The sequence below is a fragment of the Gavia stellata genome, chromosome 24 (genome assembly GCF_030936135.1).
Source record: "Gavia stellata isolate bGavSte3 chromosome 24, bGavSte3.hap2, whole genome shotgun sequence".
NCBI lineage: Eukaryota > Metazoa > Chordata > Aves > Gaviiformes > Gaviidae > Gavia > Gavia stellata.
The window spans coordinates 7,418,316-7,434,404 of NC_082617.1; the positions used below are offsets into that span (position 1 = coordinate 7,418,316).

Consider the following 16,089-nt stretch of genomic DNA (forward strand, 5'->3'; position numbering starts at 1 on the left):
TGCAAGCAAACCGGCTTTAAACCTTCCCTTTACATTGACAAGGCAAACAGCACTGCTGCTGTTAAAGGCGCTCTTTTTTCCGTCTTTTTAGGAGGGTGAAAGAAGCTGTGAAAGCAAGTTTGTTTTGTCACTAAAAAATGCCAACCATGAAAGCTCATGTTCTTATAAAACTTCTTTTATCGCTGAAAATAAGTTATATACAAGATCTTAGCGACCAAAGAGTTCGCAATCACCTGCAAACTGATTCACTCCAAGATCACAAGAAATGCTTTGTAGGTAACACCAGCGTGTGAAGGCAGTGACTCCCCAACTCGGTTTCAGGTCAACAACAAAAAAATCCTTTATTAGTGAAAAATAAGAACAATTACTAAGACTACAGTTCACATTCATCAGTATTGCCTACAAATCTTCTTGAGTTTGTCATAATCATCTTCTGTTTTTTCGCTGAGCGGGCGTTTGCGATTTGCTGGTGACCCTTCTAAAGGAAGAGGAGGCCGTCTTATTTCCAGTGCCTTCATCTTCTTGAATTTCTTGTAATAATAATCATCTCCTGCTCTTTCATTGGCTGGACGTTTGCGATTTGGAGGAGACCCTTCAAAAGAAAGAGAAGGAACTATTATTTCCCTGTCCTTTCACAGGAGACACTTCCTTATATCCACCACTGCCCTTCTACAGCCCCGTGCTGTGTGAAAGGTTACTGCTTTGAGCCCAGCTCAAGTGCATCTACTCCAATGCACGCAGCATGGGCGGCAAACAGGAGGAGCTGGAAGCCATCGTGCGGCAGGGCAGCTATGACGTGGTCGCCATCACAGAAACATGGTGGGACGACTCGCATGGCTGGAGTGCTGCAATGGAAGGCTATAAGCTCTTCAGGAGGGACAGGCAAGGAAGGAGAGGCGGTGGGGTGGCTCTGTACGTCAAGGAGTGCTTTGATTGTATAGAGCTGGATGATTGTCACGACGGGGTTGAATGCTTATGGGCAAGGATGAGGGGGAAGGCCAACAAGCCGGATATCCTGCTGGGGGTCTGTTATAGACCACCCGACCAGGGCGTAGAAGCTGATGAAGCGTTCTTCAAGCGACTGGCAGAAGTCTCGCAGTCGCAAGCCCTTGTTCTTGTGGGGGACTTCAACTTACCGGATGTCTGCTGGAAGTACAACACAGCTAAGAGGAAACAGTCCCGGAGGTTCCTCGAGTGTGTCGAAGATAACTTCCTGACGCAGCTGGTAAGCGAGCCTACAAGGGAAGGTGCCCTGCTTGACCTGCTGTTTACGAACAGAGAGGGTCTGGTGGGTGAAGTGAAGGTCGGAGGCCGTCTTGGGCTTAGCGACCATGATATGATAGAGTTTTCAATATTTAGCCAAGTAAGGAGGCGGGTGAGCAACACCGTTACCATGGACTTCCGGAGGGCAGACTTTGCCCTGTTCAGGACACTGGTCGGGAGGGTCCCTTGGGAGACGGTCCTGAAGGGCAAAGGGGCCCAGGAAGGATGGATGTTCTTCAAGAAGGAAATCTTGAAGGCGCAGGAGCAGGCAGTGCCCGTGTGCCGTAAGAAGAGCCGGCGGGGAAGACGGCCGGCCTGGCTCAACAAGGAGTTTATGCTGAGGCTTGGGGAAAAAAAGAGAACTTACCACCTCTGGAAAAAGGGGCAGGCAAGTGAAGAAGAGTACAAGGACCTCGTTAGGTCATGCAGGGAGGGAATTAGGAAGGCGAAAGCCCAGCTAGAGCTCAACCTGGCCACGGTCGTGAGGGACAACAAAAAAAGCTTCTATAAATACATTAACAGCAAAAAGAGGGCCAAGGAGGATCTCCATCCTCTACTGGATGCGGCGGGGAACCTTGTCGCGAAGGATGAGGAAAAGGCTGAGGTACTTAATGCCTTCTTTGCCTCAGTCTTTAACAGCCACACCAGGTATCCTCAGGGTATCCGTCCCCCTGAGCTGGATGACAGGGATGGAGGGCAAAATAGGCTCCCTGTGATCCAGGAGGAAGCAGTTAACGACCTGCTATGCCACCTGGACACTCATAAGTCTATGGGGCCTGATGGCATCCACCCAAGGGTGCTGAGGGAACTGGCGGAAGAGCTTGCCAAGCCGCTCTCCATCATTTATCAACAGTCCTGGTCAACGGGGGAGGTCCCAGATGACTGGAGGCTTGCCAACGTGACGCCCATCTACAAGAAGGGTCGGAAGGAGGATCCGGGGAACTACAGGCCTGTCAGCCTGACCTCGGTGCCGGGGAAGGTTATGGAGAGGCTCATCTTGAGGGCGCTCACGGGACACGTGCAGGTTACCCAAGGGATCAGGCCAAGCCAGCACGGGTTCATGAAAGGCAGGTCCTGCTTGACCAACCTGATCTCCTTCTATGACCAGGTGACCCGCCTAGTGGACGAGGGGAAGGCTGTTGATGTTGTCTACCTGGACTTCAGCAAAGCCTTTGACACTGTTCCCCACAGTATTCTCCTAGAGAAGCTGGCGACCTGTGGTTTAGACAGGTACACTCTTCGCTGGGTAAAAAACTGGCTGGATGGCCGAGCCCAGAGGGTTGTGGTGAATGGGGTGAAATCCAGCTGGCGGCCGGTCACAAGCGGAGTCCCCCAGGGCTCGGTTTTGGGACCGGTCTTGTTTAATATCTTCATTGATGATCTGGATGAGGGGATAGAGTGCTCCCTCAGCAAGTTTGCAGATGACACCAAGTTGGGAGGGAGTGTTGATCTGCTTGAGGGTAGGAAGGCTCTGCAGAGGGATCTGGACAGGCTGGATCGATGGGCTGAGGCCAACCGGATGAAGTTCAATAAGGCCAAGTGCCGGGTTCTACACTTCGGCCACAACAACCCCAGGCAACGCTACAGGCTTGGGGATGAGTGGCTGGAAAGTTCCCCTGCAGAAAAGGACCTGGGGGTGTTGATCGACACCCGGCTGAATATGAGCCAGCAGTGTGCCCAGGTGGCCAAGAAGGCCAACGGCATCCTGGCTTGCATCAGAAATGGTGTGGCCAGCAGGAGCAGGGAGGTGATCATGCCTCTGTACTCGGCTCTGGTGAGGCCGCACCTCGAATACTGTGTTCAGTTTTGGGCCCCTCACTACAAGAAGGACATTGAGGTGCTGGAGCGTGTCCAGAGAAGGGCGACGAAGCTGGTGAGGGGTCTGGAACACAAGTCTTATGAGGAGCGGCTGAGGGAGCTGGGGTTGTTTAGCCTGGAGAAGAGGAGGCTGAGGGGAGACCTTATCGCTCTCTACAACTACCTGAAAGGGGGTTGCAGAGAGGTGGGTGTTGGTCTCTTCTCCCAAGTGACTAGTGACAGGACTAGAGGAAATGGCCTCAAGTTGCGCCAGGGGAGGTTCAGGCTAGACATTAGGAAAAAGTTCTTCACTGAGAGAGTGGTGAAACACTGGAATAGGCTGCCCAGGGAGGTGGTAGAGTCACCCTCCCTGGAGGTATTCAAGGAGCGTGTGGATGTGGCATTGTGGGATGTAGCTTGATGGACATGGTGCTGTGTGGTGTTGGGTGGGTTGTGGCTTGTTATTGTTGTTGTGTGGCGTGGGTTTTGTGGTTGTGTGTGTGGTTTTTTGTTTTTTTTTTTTTTTTTTTTTTTTTTTTTTCCCCCCCCCCAGGTTGGACTCGATGATCTTACAGGTCTTTTCCAACCGTACTGATTCTGTGATTCTGCTTGAGCTGTCAGTGCTCCCAACCTTGCACCCCTTGCTCTTCCAGCTTTCATCAAACCGTGGTCAGCCAGCTTTGGCACCACGTTTCAGTTGAGACCGTTGCTACTCCGCCCTTGGGTATCTCTAAAGACACACCAATCTGCCTCCAAATCACCCCTGAAAGCATGGTGAGACACAGCAGAAGGCTGCCTTTCCTCCCGATGACTGCAGTAGGAGAGGCTCTCCTGGAAATGCATTCCCATCTCCTGCCTAGTAAGGTCTATGTTTGCTCGACCACCTGTCTGCTTTGGCAGCCTACAAAATGGATCCGCCTGATTATAAACCATCATTTACCATCGCAGACGAGGCGGGCCTTTCCAGCCCACGCTCAAGACGCAACTGAAAAGAAAAAGTCTTGAAATCTAGGAGGCAGTGTCAGCTGGCAGTTCAAGAGTAGACAGGCAAGCCGTGAGTCGTTATGTCCCTCAGCAAGGAGAGGGACATACTACCAAGCCAGATGGGGTCTATATGAGCACGCCAGAAAAAGGAATCGGACAGCTGCTTGTGCTGATAGATGAACTAATTTGTCCCACATCAGACTCTGTCCCAACTGACTGCTTTTCTTCAGCAGAGGAGAGGGTCACACCTGGGTGAGGAGAGCTCCGCGAGACTTACATCTGTTGGGCTGGACATAGTTAACAGCCATGTTGGTGGGAACAAAGGAAGTTTTCCTGTCTTTCTTTTTGTTCTCGTCCTCTGCCAGCACCTTGGCCTTGGCCTCTTCAGTTGAGGTGGTGTTTTTTATGTTTGCGCTAGAAGAAAAAAAACAAAGGAGAAACTACTCATTCATCTTCAAAAAGGGTAGAAGGCATGGAAGTGCTAAGTGGAAGGATTTGGGGGATAGTAAGAGCACTGCTATGGTATTGGATGTGTTTTTTGAGAGAGGAGGCAGTGCTATATAGCAACCGACGCCTTGTTTCAAAGGCCCAAGGGAAGCTCGCATCATTAGTGCATCCTCTTTCAGTGCAGGGCATAAACTGATGCTCCAGAAAGCGGCTAGATTCAAGTCACAAAAATGAAGAGCCTTCTCCCAGAAGTCCTGCGGTGGAGCTGCACTGGAGCCCTATCACTGTGCAGAACATGCTGTGCTAGATACCGCGCTAATCCAGAGCAAGGCTCAAGCCCATCACAGAGCCAAACTGGGGCTGTGTAATCCAGCCCTACCGCTGCTCTGCCAATCAACGGTTGATCATCCTGCCAGTGCAGGCCATCGCCACCAGATCTGTGAACCACTGTCCCGATAGCTAGGAGAGAGGAAAGAATAATCCCTCCAAAACAACTCTGCTAAGATCAACTGCAAGAGCAACTGTCCAAGAAATGATCAGATCCTCCAAGCCCTTTCACAACCAGGAGGGAAGGCTCCCACTGGTATCGAATGCCAGGCTGGCTGGTTGGCACCGCCCATCTTTGTCCCTGAAAAAGCCTTCTCAAGTCTGGCAGCCAGAAGGTGAAAGGGCAAGTGGAAGTTTCAGCAAGAACTGGGAAGATGTTCTGGGGCGACTCAGGATCCAAGTGAGAAAAAGAGAAATTGTGAGGGGACACCCAACCCCGAATTCAACACCCCAGGCACAACGCAGCACAACTTACATGTCAGCACCTTCATCCCGCCTGTTGGTTTCAGCTGAGATGGAAGGTCCCAGGTTTAGATGGTCCTCTTCATTAATGCTAAGTGGAAACCACAATGTTTACAGGTTTGCATTTGTTTGTGGGGGTTTTTTTAACTAATTTGACGAGTTAGGGTAACAGTGACTGGCTAAACTGCATTATGTTAAGCTCTTCAAAGCAACACAACATCTGGTTAATCTTTTTCTTCATGGCTGGGATACAGAAGAGCCTTTGCTGAGTGTAATGTGACACTGTGCACCTGTCCCAAAGTCCCCCTCTTTTCCATCCTCAGGCTTTAATGTAGAAACTCCTCTCTCAAGAAGATGGTTTGGGCACTATCCAACATGTAATGGTTTCTACCGAAAGGAGGCACACGACAAGAGAGGAATTTACTGTTGCATTACACTGTCAGACAAAACACAACTTCACATCCCTTACCTCAGCCCACTCAGTTCCATTGTGAGGCTCTGAACTACGTTGGCTTCCCGAACACTTAACCTGAAGAAGAATCATTTGATTTAGCACTTGATGCTTTGGTTTTAATTAATTAACTCAATCTGGTTTTCTGCAGTCAACCCCGAACCTTCTAGGCAGGCTTGGCCTTAAACTTCTGCCTATCAGCGTCCACTTCTCTGGTTACAGCTTAGAGAGATACGTTCTCTTTTACTTGAGTTAAGCAATTCCATTTCTTTAAGCAATGAGAAAAAAACCACATGGCAACTGCTGGACGTGTCCCGTCCAGATGTCTTCCCTCAGCTGAGGAAAGAAGCACCCAGAGGTGGAAAGGCTTTAAGAAGAACCAAAATGGGAAGACCAAGCTGAGGATCACTGGTCTTAGTCCATTAAGATCTCCAGACAATATTCGCCTCACAGTAAAACGGAGGGCCACTAAGTGAGATGAATTAATGCGGGGCACCTTTACCTCTTCAACAATGGCCCTAGCTAACAAAAGAAGAGAGCCACTTCTCAGGAGAAGGGGGAACACTAAGGAAGCACTCAATTTGTGGCAAAATTAGCAGCAGCTCTCAAGTGAATATGATGCAGCTGAGTGGTTGTCAAGATACAGCAGTGCATGAGTGAGTCAGAAGGTGGTTTATGGTAAATCTAAATCACAAGTCTCTCTCTATAGACTGGCAGGCATTCTGAACATCTTCAGATACTTGGACTTTTCCTAATTATGCATGTCTTTCGGTATCTGCCATGAACTATGCATCGTAAAATATTGTTCAGAGAGAAAATAGTAAGACGAAAGACCTTGCTTGGACTGCAAGGATCTGAAAAATAAAGGGACCACCTGTGGGTGCCAATTTCCACAAGGCAGAAGCAGAAGAGAAGTCACTGTTAGAAATCACGCGCAGCGCCAGCGAGAGGGCAGGTGCCAAGCAGAAAGAGAGGGTCTGTGTCGGCCCGCTGTGACCGAGGGCTGCTCTGGGTGGCCCCCGCTCTGTCCCAGGACGGCTCCAGGGCTGTCCCGCTACAAATGCTCTCCTCCCCGGGCCGGCACAGCCCGGAGGAAGGGGGGAGGCAGATGCGAAGGCTCTGTGGAGTAGACCACCCACGTCCCAGAGCGGCCGGAGCTCCGGCAGGTTCAGACACCCCCGCTACACCCGCAGGGACGAGCCAGCGTCCCTCTGCCCCCTGCCCGAGCCCTTACCCGTGTGGCGTCCCACCCATGGCCACAGGAGAGGGCTCCGCTCAGGCAGCTGTGCCACAGTCCTGTGTGAGCCTGCGTCCGGACACGACGGCACGACGTGACAGTGGCACGGCGGCGAAGGCTCTGGCAGTGGAATGTTGCAGTGGGAGAGAACGTCGCGCAGCAACGTGATGAAATAATGGCGTGACGCATCGAAGCCATAATACACACGGCTACAGCATCTCAGCCTTCACACTCGGCACAGCAAAGGCCCTTGGGAACAAACAAGAAGTCTCTCACAAAGTTACATGCAAGCAAACCGGCTTTAAACCTTCCCTTTACATTGACAAGGCAAACAGCACTGCTGCTGTTAAAGGCGCTCTTTTTTCCGTCTTTTTAAGAGGGTGAAAGAAGCTGTGAAAGCAAGTTTGTTTTGTCACTAAAAAATGCCAACCATGAAAGCTCATGTCCTTATAAAACTTCCTTTATCGCTGAAAATAAGTTATATACAAGATCTTAGCGACCAAAGAGTTCGCAATCACCTGCAAACTGATTCACTCCAAGATCACAAGAAACGCTTTGTAGGCAACACCGGCGTGTGAAGGCAGTGACTCTCCCCAACTCGGTTTCAGGTCAACCATAAAAAAATCCTTTATTAGTGAAAAATAAGAACAATTACTAAGACTACAGTTCACATTCATCAGTATAGCCTACATATCTTCTTGAGTTTGTTATAATCATCTGCTGTTTCTTCATTGAGTGGGCGTTTGCGATTTGCTGGTGACCGTTCTAAAGGAAGAGGAGGCAGCATTATTTCCTGTCCCTTCATCTTCTTGACTTTCTTGTCATAATAATAATCATCTCCTGCTCTTTCATTGGCTGGTCGCTTGCGATTTGGAGGAGACCCTTCAAAAGAAAGAGCAGGAACTGTTATTTCCCTGTCCTTTCACAGGAGACACTTCCTTATCTCCACCACTTCCCTTCTACAGCCCCGTGCTGTGTGAAAGGTTACTGCTTGAGCTGTCAGTGCTCCCAACCTTGCACCCCTTGCTCTTCCAGCTTTCATCAAACCGTGGTCAGCCAGCTTTGGCACCACGTTTCAGTTGAGACCGTTGCTACTCCGCCCTTGGGCATCTCTAAAGACACACAAATCTGCCTCCAAATCACCCCTGAAAGCATGGTGAGACACAGCAGAAGGCTGCCTTTCCTCCCGATGACTGCAGTAGGAGAGGCTCTCCTGGAAATGCATTCCCATCTCCTGCCTAGTAAGGTCTATGTTTGCTCGACCACCTGTCTGCTTTGGCAGCCTACAAAATGGATCCGCCTGATTATAAACCATCATTTACCATCGCAGACGAGGCGGGCCTTTCCAGCCCACGCTCAAGACGCAACTGAAAAGAAAAAGTCTTGAAATCTAGGAGGCAGTGTCAGCTGGCAGTTCAAGAGTAGACAGGCAAGCCGTGAGTCGTTATGTCCCTCAGCAAGGAGAGGGACATACTACCAAGCCAGATGGGGTCTATATGAGCACGCCAGAAAAAGGAATCGGACAGCTGCTTGTGCTGATAGATGAACTAATTTGTCCCACATCAGACTCTGTCCCAACTGACTGCTTTTCTTCAGCAGAGGAGAGGGTCACACCTGGGTGAGGAGAGCTCCGCGAGACTTACATCTGTTGGGCTGGACATAGTTAACAGCCGTGTTGGTGATAACAAAGGAAGTTTTGCTGTCTTTCTTTTTGTTCTCCTCCTCTGCCAGCACCTTGGCCTTGGCCTCTTCAGCTGTGGTGGTGTTTTTTATGTTTGCGCTAGAAGAAGAAAAACAAAGGAGAAACTACTCATTCGTCTTCAAAAAGGGTAGAAGGCATGGAAGTGCTAAGTGGAAGGATTTGGGGGATAGTAAGGGCACTGCTATGGTATTGGATGTGTTTTTTGAGAGAGGAGGCAGTGCTATATAGCAACTGATGCCTTGTTTCAAAGGCCCAAGGGAAGCTCGCATCATTAGTGCATCCTCTTTCAGTGCAGGGCATAAACTGATGCTCCAGAAAGTGGCTAGATTCAAGTCACAAAAATGAAGAGCCTTCTCCCAGAAGTCCTGCGGTGGAGCTGCACTGGAGCCCTATCACTGTGCAGAACATGCTGTGCTAGATACCGCGCTAATCCAGAGCAAGGCTCAAGCCCATCACAGAGCCAAACTGGGGCTGTGTAATCCAGCCCTACCGCTGCTCTGCCAATCAACGGTTGATCATCCTGCCAGTGCAGGCCATCGCCACCAGATCTGTGAACCACATACTCAGTTCCGAGGTCCGCTTCAGGAATGCCGCTCAGCATCTGGATGGAGAGCATCTCCTGGGTCTTGTTGGCAGAGGAGGCACGGACGCTCTCTGGCAACTCATACAGACTCTCCTTGTCATTCTCCAGTTTCATCTGCTGTTCCTCACTCTCCACAGTTCCCTTTCTCTTCTTCGGGTCAGTCTCCATGTTCTTCATCCTGAACAGCAGCACACGAGAGACACACAGTATTTAATTCTGTTTTGTGTACTCTGTCACAGCACTGCTGGGCACAGCTGCATCACTGTCCCGATAGCTAGGAGAGAGGAAAGAATAATCCCTCCAAAACAACTCTGCTAAGATCAACTGCAAGAGCAACTGTCCAAGAAATGATCAGATCCTCCAAGCCCTTTCACAACCAGGAGGGAAGGCTCCCACTGGTATCTAATGCCAGGCTGGCTGGTTGGCACCGCCCATCTTTGTCCCTGAAAAAGCCTTCTCAAGTCTGGCAGCCAGAAGGTGAAAGGGCAAGTGGAAGTTTCAGCAAGAACTGGGAAGATGTACTGGGGCGACTCAGGATCCAAGAGAGAAAAAAAGAAATTGTGAGGGGACACCCAACCCCGAATTCAACACCCCAGGCACAACGCAGCACAACTTACATGTCAGCACCTTCATCCCGCCTGTTGGTTTCAGCTGAGATGGAAGGTCCCAGGTTTAGATGGTCCTCTTCATTAATGCTAAGTGGAAACCACAATGTTTACAGGTTTGCATTTGTTTGTGGTTTTTTTTTTAACTAATTTGACGAGTTAGGGTAACAGTGACTGGCTAAACTGCATTATGTTAAGCTCTTCAAAGCAACACAACATCTGGTTAATCTTTTTCTTCATGGCTGGGATACAGAAGAGCCTTTGCTGAGTGTAATGTGACACTGTGCACCTGTCCCAAAGTCCCCCTCTTTTCCATCCTCAGGCTTTAATGTAGAAACTCCTCTCTCAAGAAGATGGTTTGGGCACTATCCAACATGTAATGGTTTCTACCGAAAGGAGGCACACGACAAGAGAGAAATTTACTGTTGCATTACACCGTCAGACAAAACACAACTTCACATCCCTTACCTCAGCCCACTCAGTTCCATTGTGAGGCTCTGAACTTCGTTGGCTTCCCGAACACTTAACCTGAAGAAGAATCATTTGATTTAGGACTTGATGCTTTGGTTTTAATTAATTAACTCAATCTGGTTTTCTGCAGTCAACCCCGAACCTTCTAGACAGGCTTGGCCTTAAACTTCTGCCTATCAGCGTCCACTTCTCTGGTTACAGCTTAGAGAGATACGTTCTCTTTTACTTGAGTTAAGCAATTCCATTTCTTTAAGCAATGAGAAAAAAACCACATGGCAACTGCTGGACGTGTCCCGTCCAGATGTCTTCCCTCAGCTGAGGAAAGAAGCACCCAGAGGTGGAAAGGCTTTAAGAAGAACCAAAATGGGAAGACCAAGCTGAGGATCACTGGTCTTAGTCCATTAAGATCTCCAGACAATATTCGCCTCACAGTAAAACGGAGGGCCACTAAGTGAGATGAATTAATGCGGGGCACCTTTACTCCTTCAACAATGGCCCTAGCTAACAAAAGAAGAGAGCCACTTCTCAGGAGAAGGGGGAACACTAAGGAAGCACTCAATTTGTGGCAAAATTAGCAGCAGCTCTCAAGTGAATATGATGCAGCTGAGTGGTTGTCAAGATACAGCAGTGCATGAGTGACTCAGAAGGTGGTTTATGGTAAATCTAAATCACAAGTCTCTCTCTATAGACTGGCAGGCATTCTGAACGTCTTCAGATACTTGGACTTTTCCTAATTATGCATGTCTTTCAGTATCTGCCATGAACTATGCATCGTGAAATATTGTTCAGAGAGAAAATACTAACACGAAAGACCTTGCTTGGACTGCAAGGATCTGAAAAATAAAGGGACCACCTGTGGGTGCCAATTTCCACAAGGCAGAAGCAGAAGAGAAGTCACTGTTAGAAATCACGCGCAGCGCCAGCGAGAGGGCAGGTGCCAAGCAGAAAGAGAGGGTCTGTGTCGGCCCGCTGTGACCGAGGGCTGCTCTGGGTGGCCCCCGCTCTGTCCCAGGACGGCTCCAGGGCTGTCCCGCTACAAATGCTCTCCTCCCCGGGCCGGCACAGCCCGGAGGAAGGGGGGAGGCAGATGAGAAGTCTCTGTGGAGTAGACCACCCACGTCCCAGAGCGGCCGGAGCTCCGGCAGGTTCAGACACCCCCGCTACACCCGCAGGGACGAGCCAGCGTCCCTCTGCCCCCTGCCCAAGCCCTTACCCGTGTGGCGTCCCACCCATGGCCACAGGAGAGGGCTCCGCTCAGGCAGCTGTGCCACAGTCCTGTGTGAGCCTGCGTCCGGACACGACAGCACGACGTGACAGTGGCACGGCGGCGAAGGCTCTGGCAGTGGAATGTTGCAGTGGGAGAGAACGTCGCGCAGCAACGTGATGAAATAATGGCGTGACGCATCGAAGCCATAATACACACGGCTACAGCATCTCAGCCTTCACACTCGGCACAGCAAAGGCCCTTGGGAACAAACAAGAAGTCTCTCACAAAGTTACATGCAAGCAAACCGGCTTTAAACCTTCCCTTTACATTGACAAGGCAAACAGCACTGCTGCTGTTAAAGGCGCTCTTTTTTCCGTCTTTTTAAGAGGGTGAAAGAAGCTGTGAAAGCAAGTTTGTTTTGTCACTAAAAAATGCCAACCATGAAAGCTCATGTTCTTATAAAACTTCTTTTATCGCTGAAAATAAGTTATATACAAGATCTTAGCGACCAAAGAGTTCGCAATCACCTGCAAACTGATTCACTCCAAGATCACAAGAAACGCTTTGTAGGCAACACCGGCGTGTGAAGGCAGTGACTCTCCCCAACTCGGTTTCAGGTCAACCATAAAAAAATCCTTTATTAGTGAAAAATAAGAACAATTACTAAGACTACAGTTCACATTCATCAGTATAGCCTACATATCTTCTTGAGTTTGTTATAATCATCTGCTGTTTCTTCATTGAGTGGGCGTTTGCGATTTGCTGGTGACCGTTCTAAAGGAAGAGGAGGCAGCATTATTTCCTGTCCCTTCATCTTCTTGACTTTCTTGTCATAATAATAATCATCTCCTGCTCTTTCATTGGCTGGTCGCTTGCGATTTGGAGGAGACCCTTCAAAAGAAAGAGCAGGAACTGTTATTTCCCTGTCCTTTCACAGGAGACACTTCCTTATCTCCACCACTTCCCTTCTACAGCCCCGTGCTGTGTGAAAGGTTACTGCTTGAGCTGTCAGTGCTCCCAACCTTGCACCCCTTGCTCTTCCAGCTTTCATCAAACCGTGGTCAGCCAGCTTTGGCACCACGTTTCAGTTGAGACCGTTGCTACTCCGCCCTTGGGCATCTCTAAAGACACACAAATCTGCCTCCAAATCACCCCTGAAAGCATGGTGAGACACAGCAGAAGGCTGCCTTTCCTCCCGATGACTGCAGTAGGAGAGGCTCTCCTGGAAATGCATTCCCATCTCCTGCCTAGTAAGGTCTATGTTTGCTCGACCACCTGTCTGCTTTGGCAGCCTACAAAATGGATCCGCCTGATTATAAACCATCATTTACCATCGCAGACGAGGCGGGCCTTTCCAGCCCACGCTCAAGACGCAACTGAAAAGAAAAAGTCTTGAAATCTAGGAGGCAGTGTCAGCTGGCAGTTCAAGAGTAGACAGGCAAGCCGTGAGTCGTTATGTCCCTCAGCAAGGAGAGGGACATACTACCAAGCCAGATGGGGTCTATATGAGCACGCCAGAAAAAGGAATCGGACAGCTGCTTGTGCTGATAGATGAACTAATTTGTCCCACATCAGACTCTGTCCCAACTGACTGCTTTTCTTCAGCAGAGGAGAGGGTCACACCTGGGTGAGGAGAGCTCCGCGAGACTTACATCTGTTGGGCTGGACATAGTTAACAGCCGTGTTGGTGATAACAAAGGAAGTTTTGCTGTCTTTCTTTTTGTTCTCCTCCTCTGCCAGCACCTTGGCCTTGGCCTCTTCAGCTGTGGTGGTGTTTTTTATGTTTGCGCTAGAAGAAGAAAAACAAAGGAGAAACTACTCATTCGTCTTCAAAAAGGGTAGTAGGCATGGAAGTGCTAAGTGGAAGGATTTGGGGGATAGTAAGGGCACTGCTATGGTATTGGATGTGTTTTTTGAGAGAGGAGGCAGTGCTATATAGCAACTGATGCCTTGTTTCAAAGGCCCAAGGGAAGCTCGCATCATTAGTGCATCCTCTTTCAGTGCAGGGCATAAACTGATGCTCCAGAAAGTGGCTAGATTCAAGTCACAAAAATGAAGAGCCTTCTCCCAGAAGTCCTGCGGTGGAGCTGCACTGGAGCCCTATCACTGTGCAGAACATGCTGTGCTAGATACCGCGCTAATCCAGAGCAAGGCTCAAGCCCATCACAGAGCCAAACTGGGGCTGTGTAATCCAGCCCTACCGCTGCTCTGCCAATCAACGGTTGATCATCCTGCCAGTGCAGGCCATCGCCACCAGATCTGTGAACCACATACTCAGTTCCGAGGTCCGCTTCAGGAATGCCGCTCAGCATCTGGATGGAGAGCATCTCCTGGGTCTTGTTGGCAGAGGAGGCACGGACGCTCTCTGGCAACTCATACAGACTCTCCTTGTCATTCTCCAGTTTCATCTGCTGTTCCTCACTCTCCACAGTTCCCTTTCTCTTCTTCGGGTCAGTCTCCATGTTCTTCATCCTGAACAGCAGCACACGAGAGACACACAGTATTTAATTCTGTTTTGTGTACTCTGTCACAGCACTGCTGGGCACAGCTGCATCACTGTCCCGATAGCTAGGAGAGAGGAAAGAATAATCCCTCCAAAACAACTCTGCTAAGATCAACTGCAAGAGCAACTGTCCAAGAAATGATCAGATCCTCCAAGCCCTTTCACAACCAGGAGGGAAGGCTCCCACTGGTATCTAATGCCAGGCTGGCTGGTTGGCACCGCCCATCTTTGTCCCTGAAAAAGCCTTCTCAAGTCTGGCAGCCAGAAGGTGAAAGGGCAAGTGGAAGTTTCAGCAAGAACTGGGAAGATGTACTGGGGCGACTCAGGATCCAAGAGAGAAAAAAAGAAATTGTGAGGGGACACCCAACCCCGAATTCAACACCCCAGGCACAACGCAGCACAACTTACATGTCAGCACCTTCATCCCGCCTGTTGGTTTCAGCTGAGATGGAAGGTCCCAGGTTTAGATGGTCCTCTTCATTAATGCTAAGTGGAAACCACAATGTTTACAGGTTTGCATTTGTTTGTGGTTTTTTTTTTAACTAATTTGACGAGTTAGGGTAACAGTGACTGGCTAAACTGCATTATGTTAAGCTCTTCAAAGCAACACAACATCTGGTTAATCTTTTTCTTCATGGCTGGGATACAGAAGAGCCTTTGCTGAGTGTAATGTGACACTGTGCACCTGTCCCAAAGTCCCCCTCTTTTCCATCCTCAGGCTTTAATGTAGAAACTCCTCTCTCAAGAAGATGGTTTGGGCACTATCCAACATGTAATGGTTTCTACCGAAAGGAGGCACACGACAAGAGAGAAATTTACTGTTGCATTACACCGTCAGACAAAACACAACTTCACATCCCTTACCTCAGCCCACTCAGTTCCATTGTGAGGCTCTGAACTTCGTTGGCTTCCCGAACACTTAACCTGAAGAAGAATCATTTGATTTAGGACTTGATGCTTTGGTTTTAATTAATTAACTCAATCTGGTTTTCTGCAGTCAACCCCGAACCTTCTAGGCAGGCTTGGCCTTAAACTTCTGCCTATCAGCGTCCACTTCTCTGGTTACAGCTTAGAGAGATACGTTCTCTTTTACTTGAGTTAAGCAATTCCATTTCTTTAAGCAATGAGAAAAAAACCACATGGCAACTGCTGGACGTGTCCCGTCCAGATGTCTTCCCTCAGCTGAGGAAAGAAGCACCCAGAGGTGGAAAGGCTTTAAGAAGAACCAATATGGGAAGACCAAGCTGAGGATCACTGGTCTTAGTCCATTAAGATCTCCAGACAATATTCGCCTCACAGTAAAATGGAGGGCCACTAAGTGAGATGAATTAATGCGGGGCACCTTTACTCCTTCAACAATGGCCCTAGCTAACAAAAGAAGAGAGCCACTTCTCAGGAGAAGGGGGAACACTAAGGAAGCACTCAATTTGTGGCAAAATTAGCAGCAGCTCTCAAGTGAATATGATGCAGCTGAGTGGTTGTCAAGATACAGCAGTGCATGAGTGAGTCAGAAGGTGGTTTATGGTAAATCTAAATCACAAGTCTCTCTCTATAGACTGACAGGCATTCTGAACGTCTTCAGATACTTGGACTTTTCCTAATTATGCATGTCTTTCGGTATCTGCCATGAACTATGCATCGTGAAATATTGTTCAGAGAGAAAATACCAACACGAAAGGCCTTGCTTGGACTGCAAGGATCTGAAAAATAAAGGGACCACCTGTGGGTGCCAATTTCCACAAGGCAGAAGCAGAAGAGAAGTCACTGTTAGAAATCACGCGCAGCGCCAGCGAGAGGGCAGGTGCCAAGCAGAAAGAGAGGGTCTGTGTCGGCCCACTGTGACCGAGGGCTGCTCTGGGTGGCCCCCGCTCTGTCCCAGGACGGCTCCAGGGCTGTCCCGCTACAAATGCTCTCCACCCCGGGCCGGCACAGCCCGGAGGAAGGGGGGAGGCAGAAGAGAAGTCTCTGTGGAGTAGACCACCCACGTCCCAGAGCGGCCGGAGCTCCGGCAGGTTCAGACACCCCCGCTACACCCGCAGGGACGAGCCAG

At 49.5% G+C, this 16,089-nt stretch overlaps 2 protein-coding genes across 2 annotated transcripts; both read right to left on the reverse strand.

Moving 5' to 3' along the window:
* Positions 1–389: 389 nt before the first annotated feature.
* On the reverse strand, positions 390–10,346 carry LOC132319124 (splicing factor C9orf78 homolog). The gene is made up of 8 exons (XM_059829042.1): positions 10,327–10,346; positions 9,871–9,948; positions 9,234–9,431; positions 8,612–8,748; positions 7,659–7,850; positions 6,234–6,249; positions 4,322–4,458; positions 390–592 (listed from the first exon to the last, which is right to left on the reverse strand). The coding sequence occupies exons 1-8, from the start codon at positions 10,344–10,346 to the stop codon at positions 390–392; spliced, it is 981 nt and encodes a 326-aa protein (XP_059685025.1).
* A 1,875-nt stretch (positions 10,347–12,221) lies between these two features.
* Positions 12,222–14,923, reverse strand: LOC132319125 (splicing factor C9orf78-like). Its single transcript, XM_059829043.1, has 5 exons — positions 14,904–14,923; positions 14,448–14,525; positions 13,811–14,008; positions 13,189–13,325; positions 12,222–12,427 (listed from the first exon to the last, which is right to left on the reverse strand). Exons 1-5 carry the CDS (start codon positions 14,921–14,923, stop codon positions 12,222–12,224), a joined length of 639 nt encoding a protein of 212 aa, XP_059685026.1.
* Positions 14,924–16,089: the final 1,166 nt, after the last annotated feature.

Excerpts from the sequence above, each read along its gene's own strand:
- LOC132319125 (XM_059829043.1), bottom strand. The coding sequence starts at position 14,923 with ATGGAACTGAGTGGGCTGAG. Across the intron at positions 14,526-14,903 it reads ATGGAACTGAGTGGGCTGAG|CATTAATGAAGAGGACCATC; the intron begins GTAAGGGATGTG and ends GTTTCCACTTAG. Across the intron at positions 14,009-14,447 it reads CGGGATGAAGGTGCTGACAT|GATGAAGAACATGGAGACTG; the intron begins GTAAGTTGTGCT and ends GCTGCTGTTCAG.
- LOC132319124 (XM_059829042.1), bottom strand. The coding sequence starts at position 10,346 with ATGGAACTGAGTGGGCTGAG. Across the intron at positions 8,749-9,233 it reads GAAGCGGACCTCGGAACTGA|CGCAAACATAAAAAACACCA; the intron begins GTATGTGGTTCA and ends TTCTTCTTCTAG. Across the intron at positions 593-4,321 it reads CTATGTCCAGCCCAACAGAT|GGTCTCCTCCAAATCGCAAA; the intron begins GTAAGTCTCGCG and ends TTTCTTTTGAAG.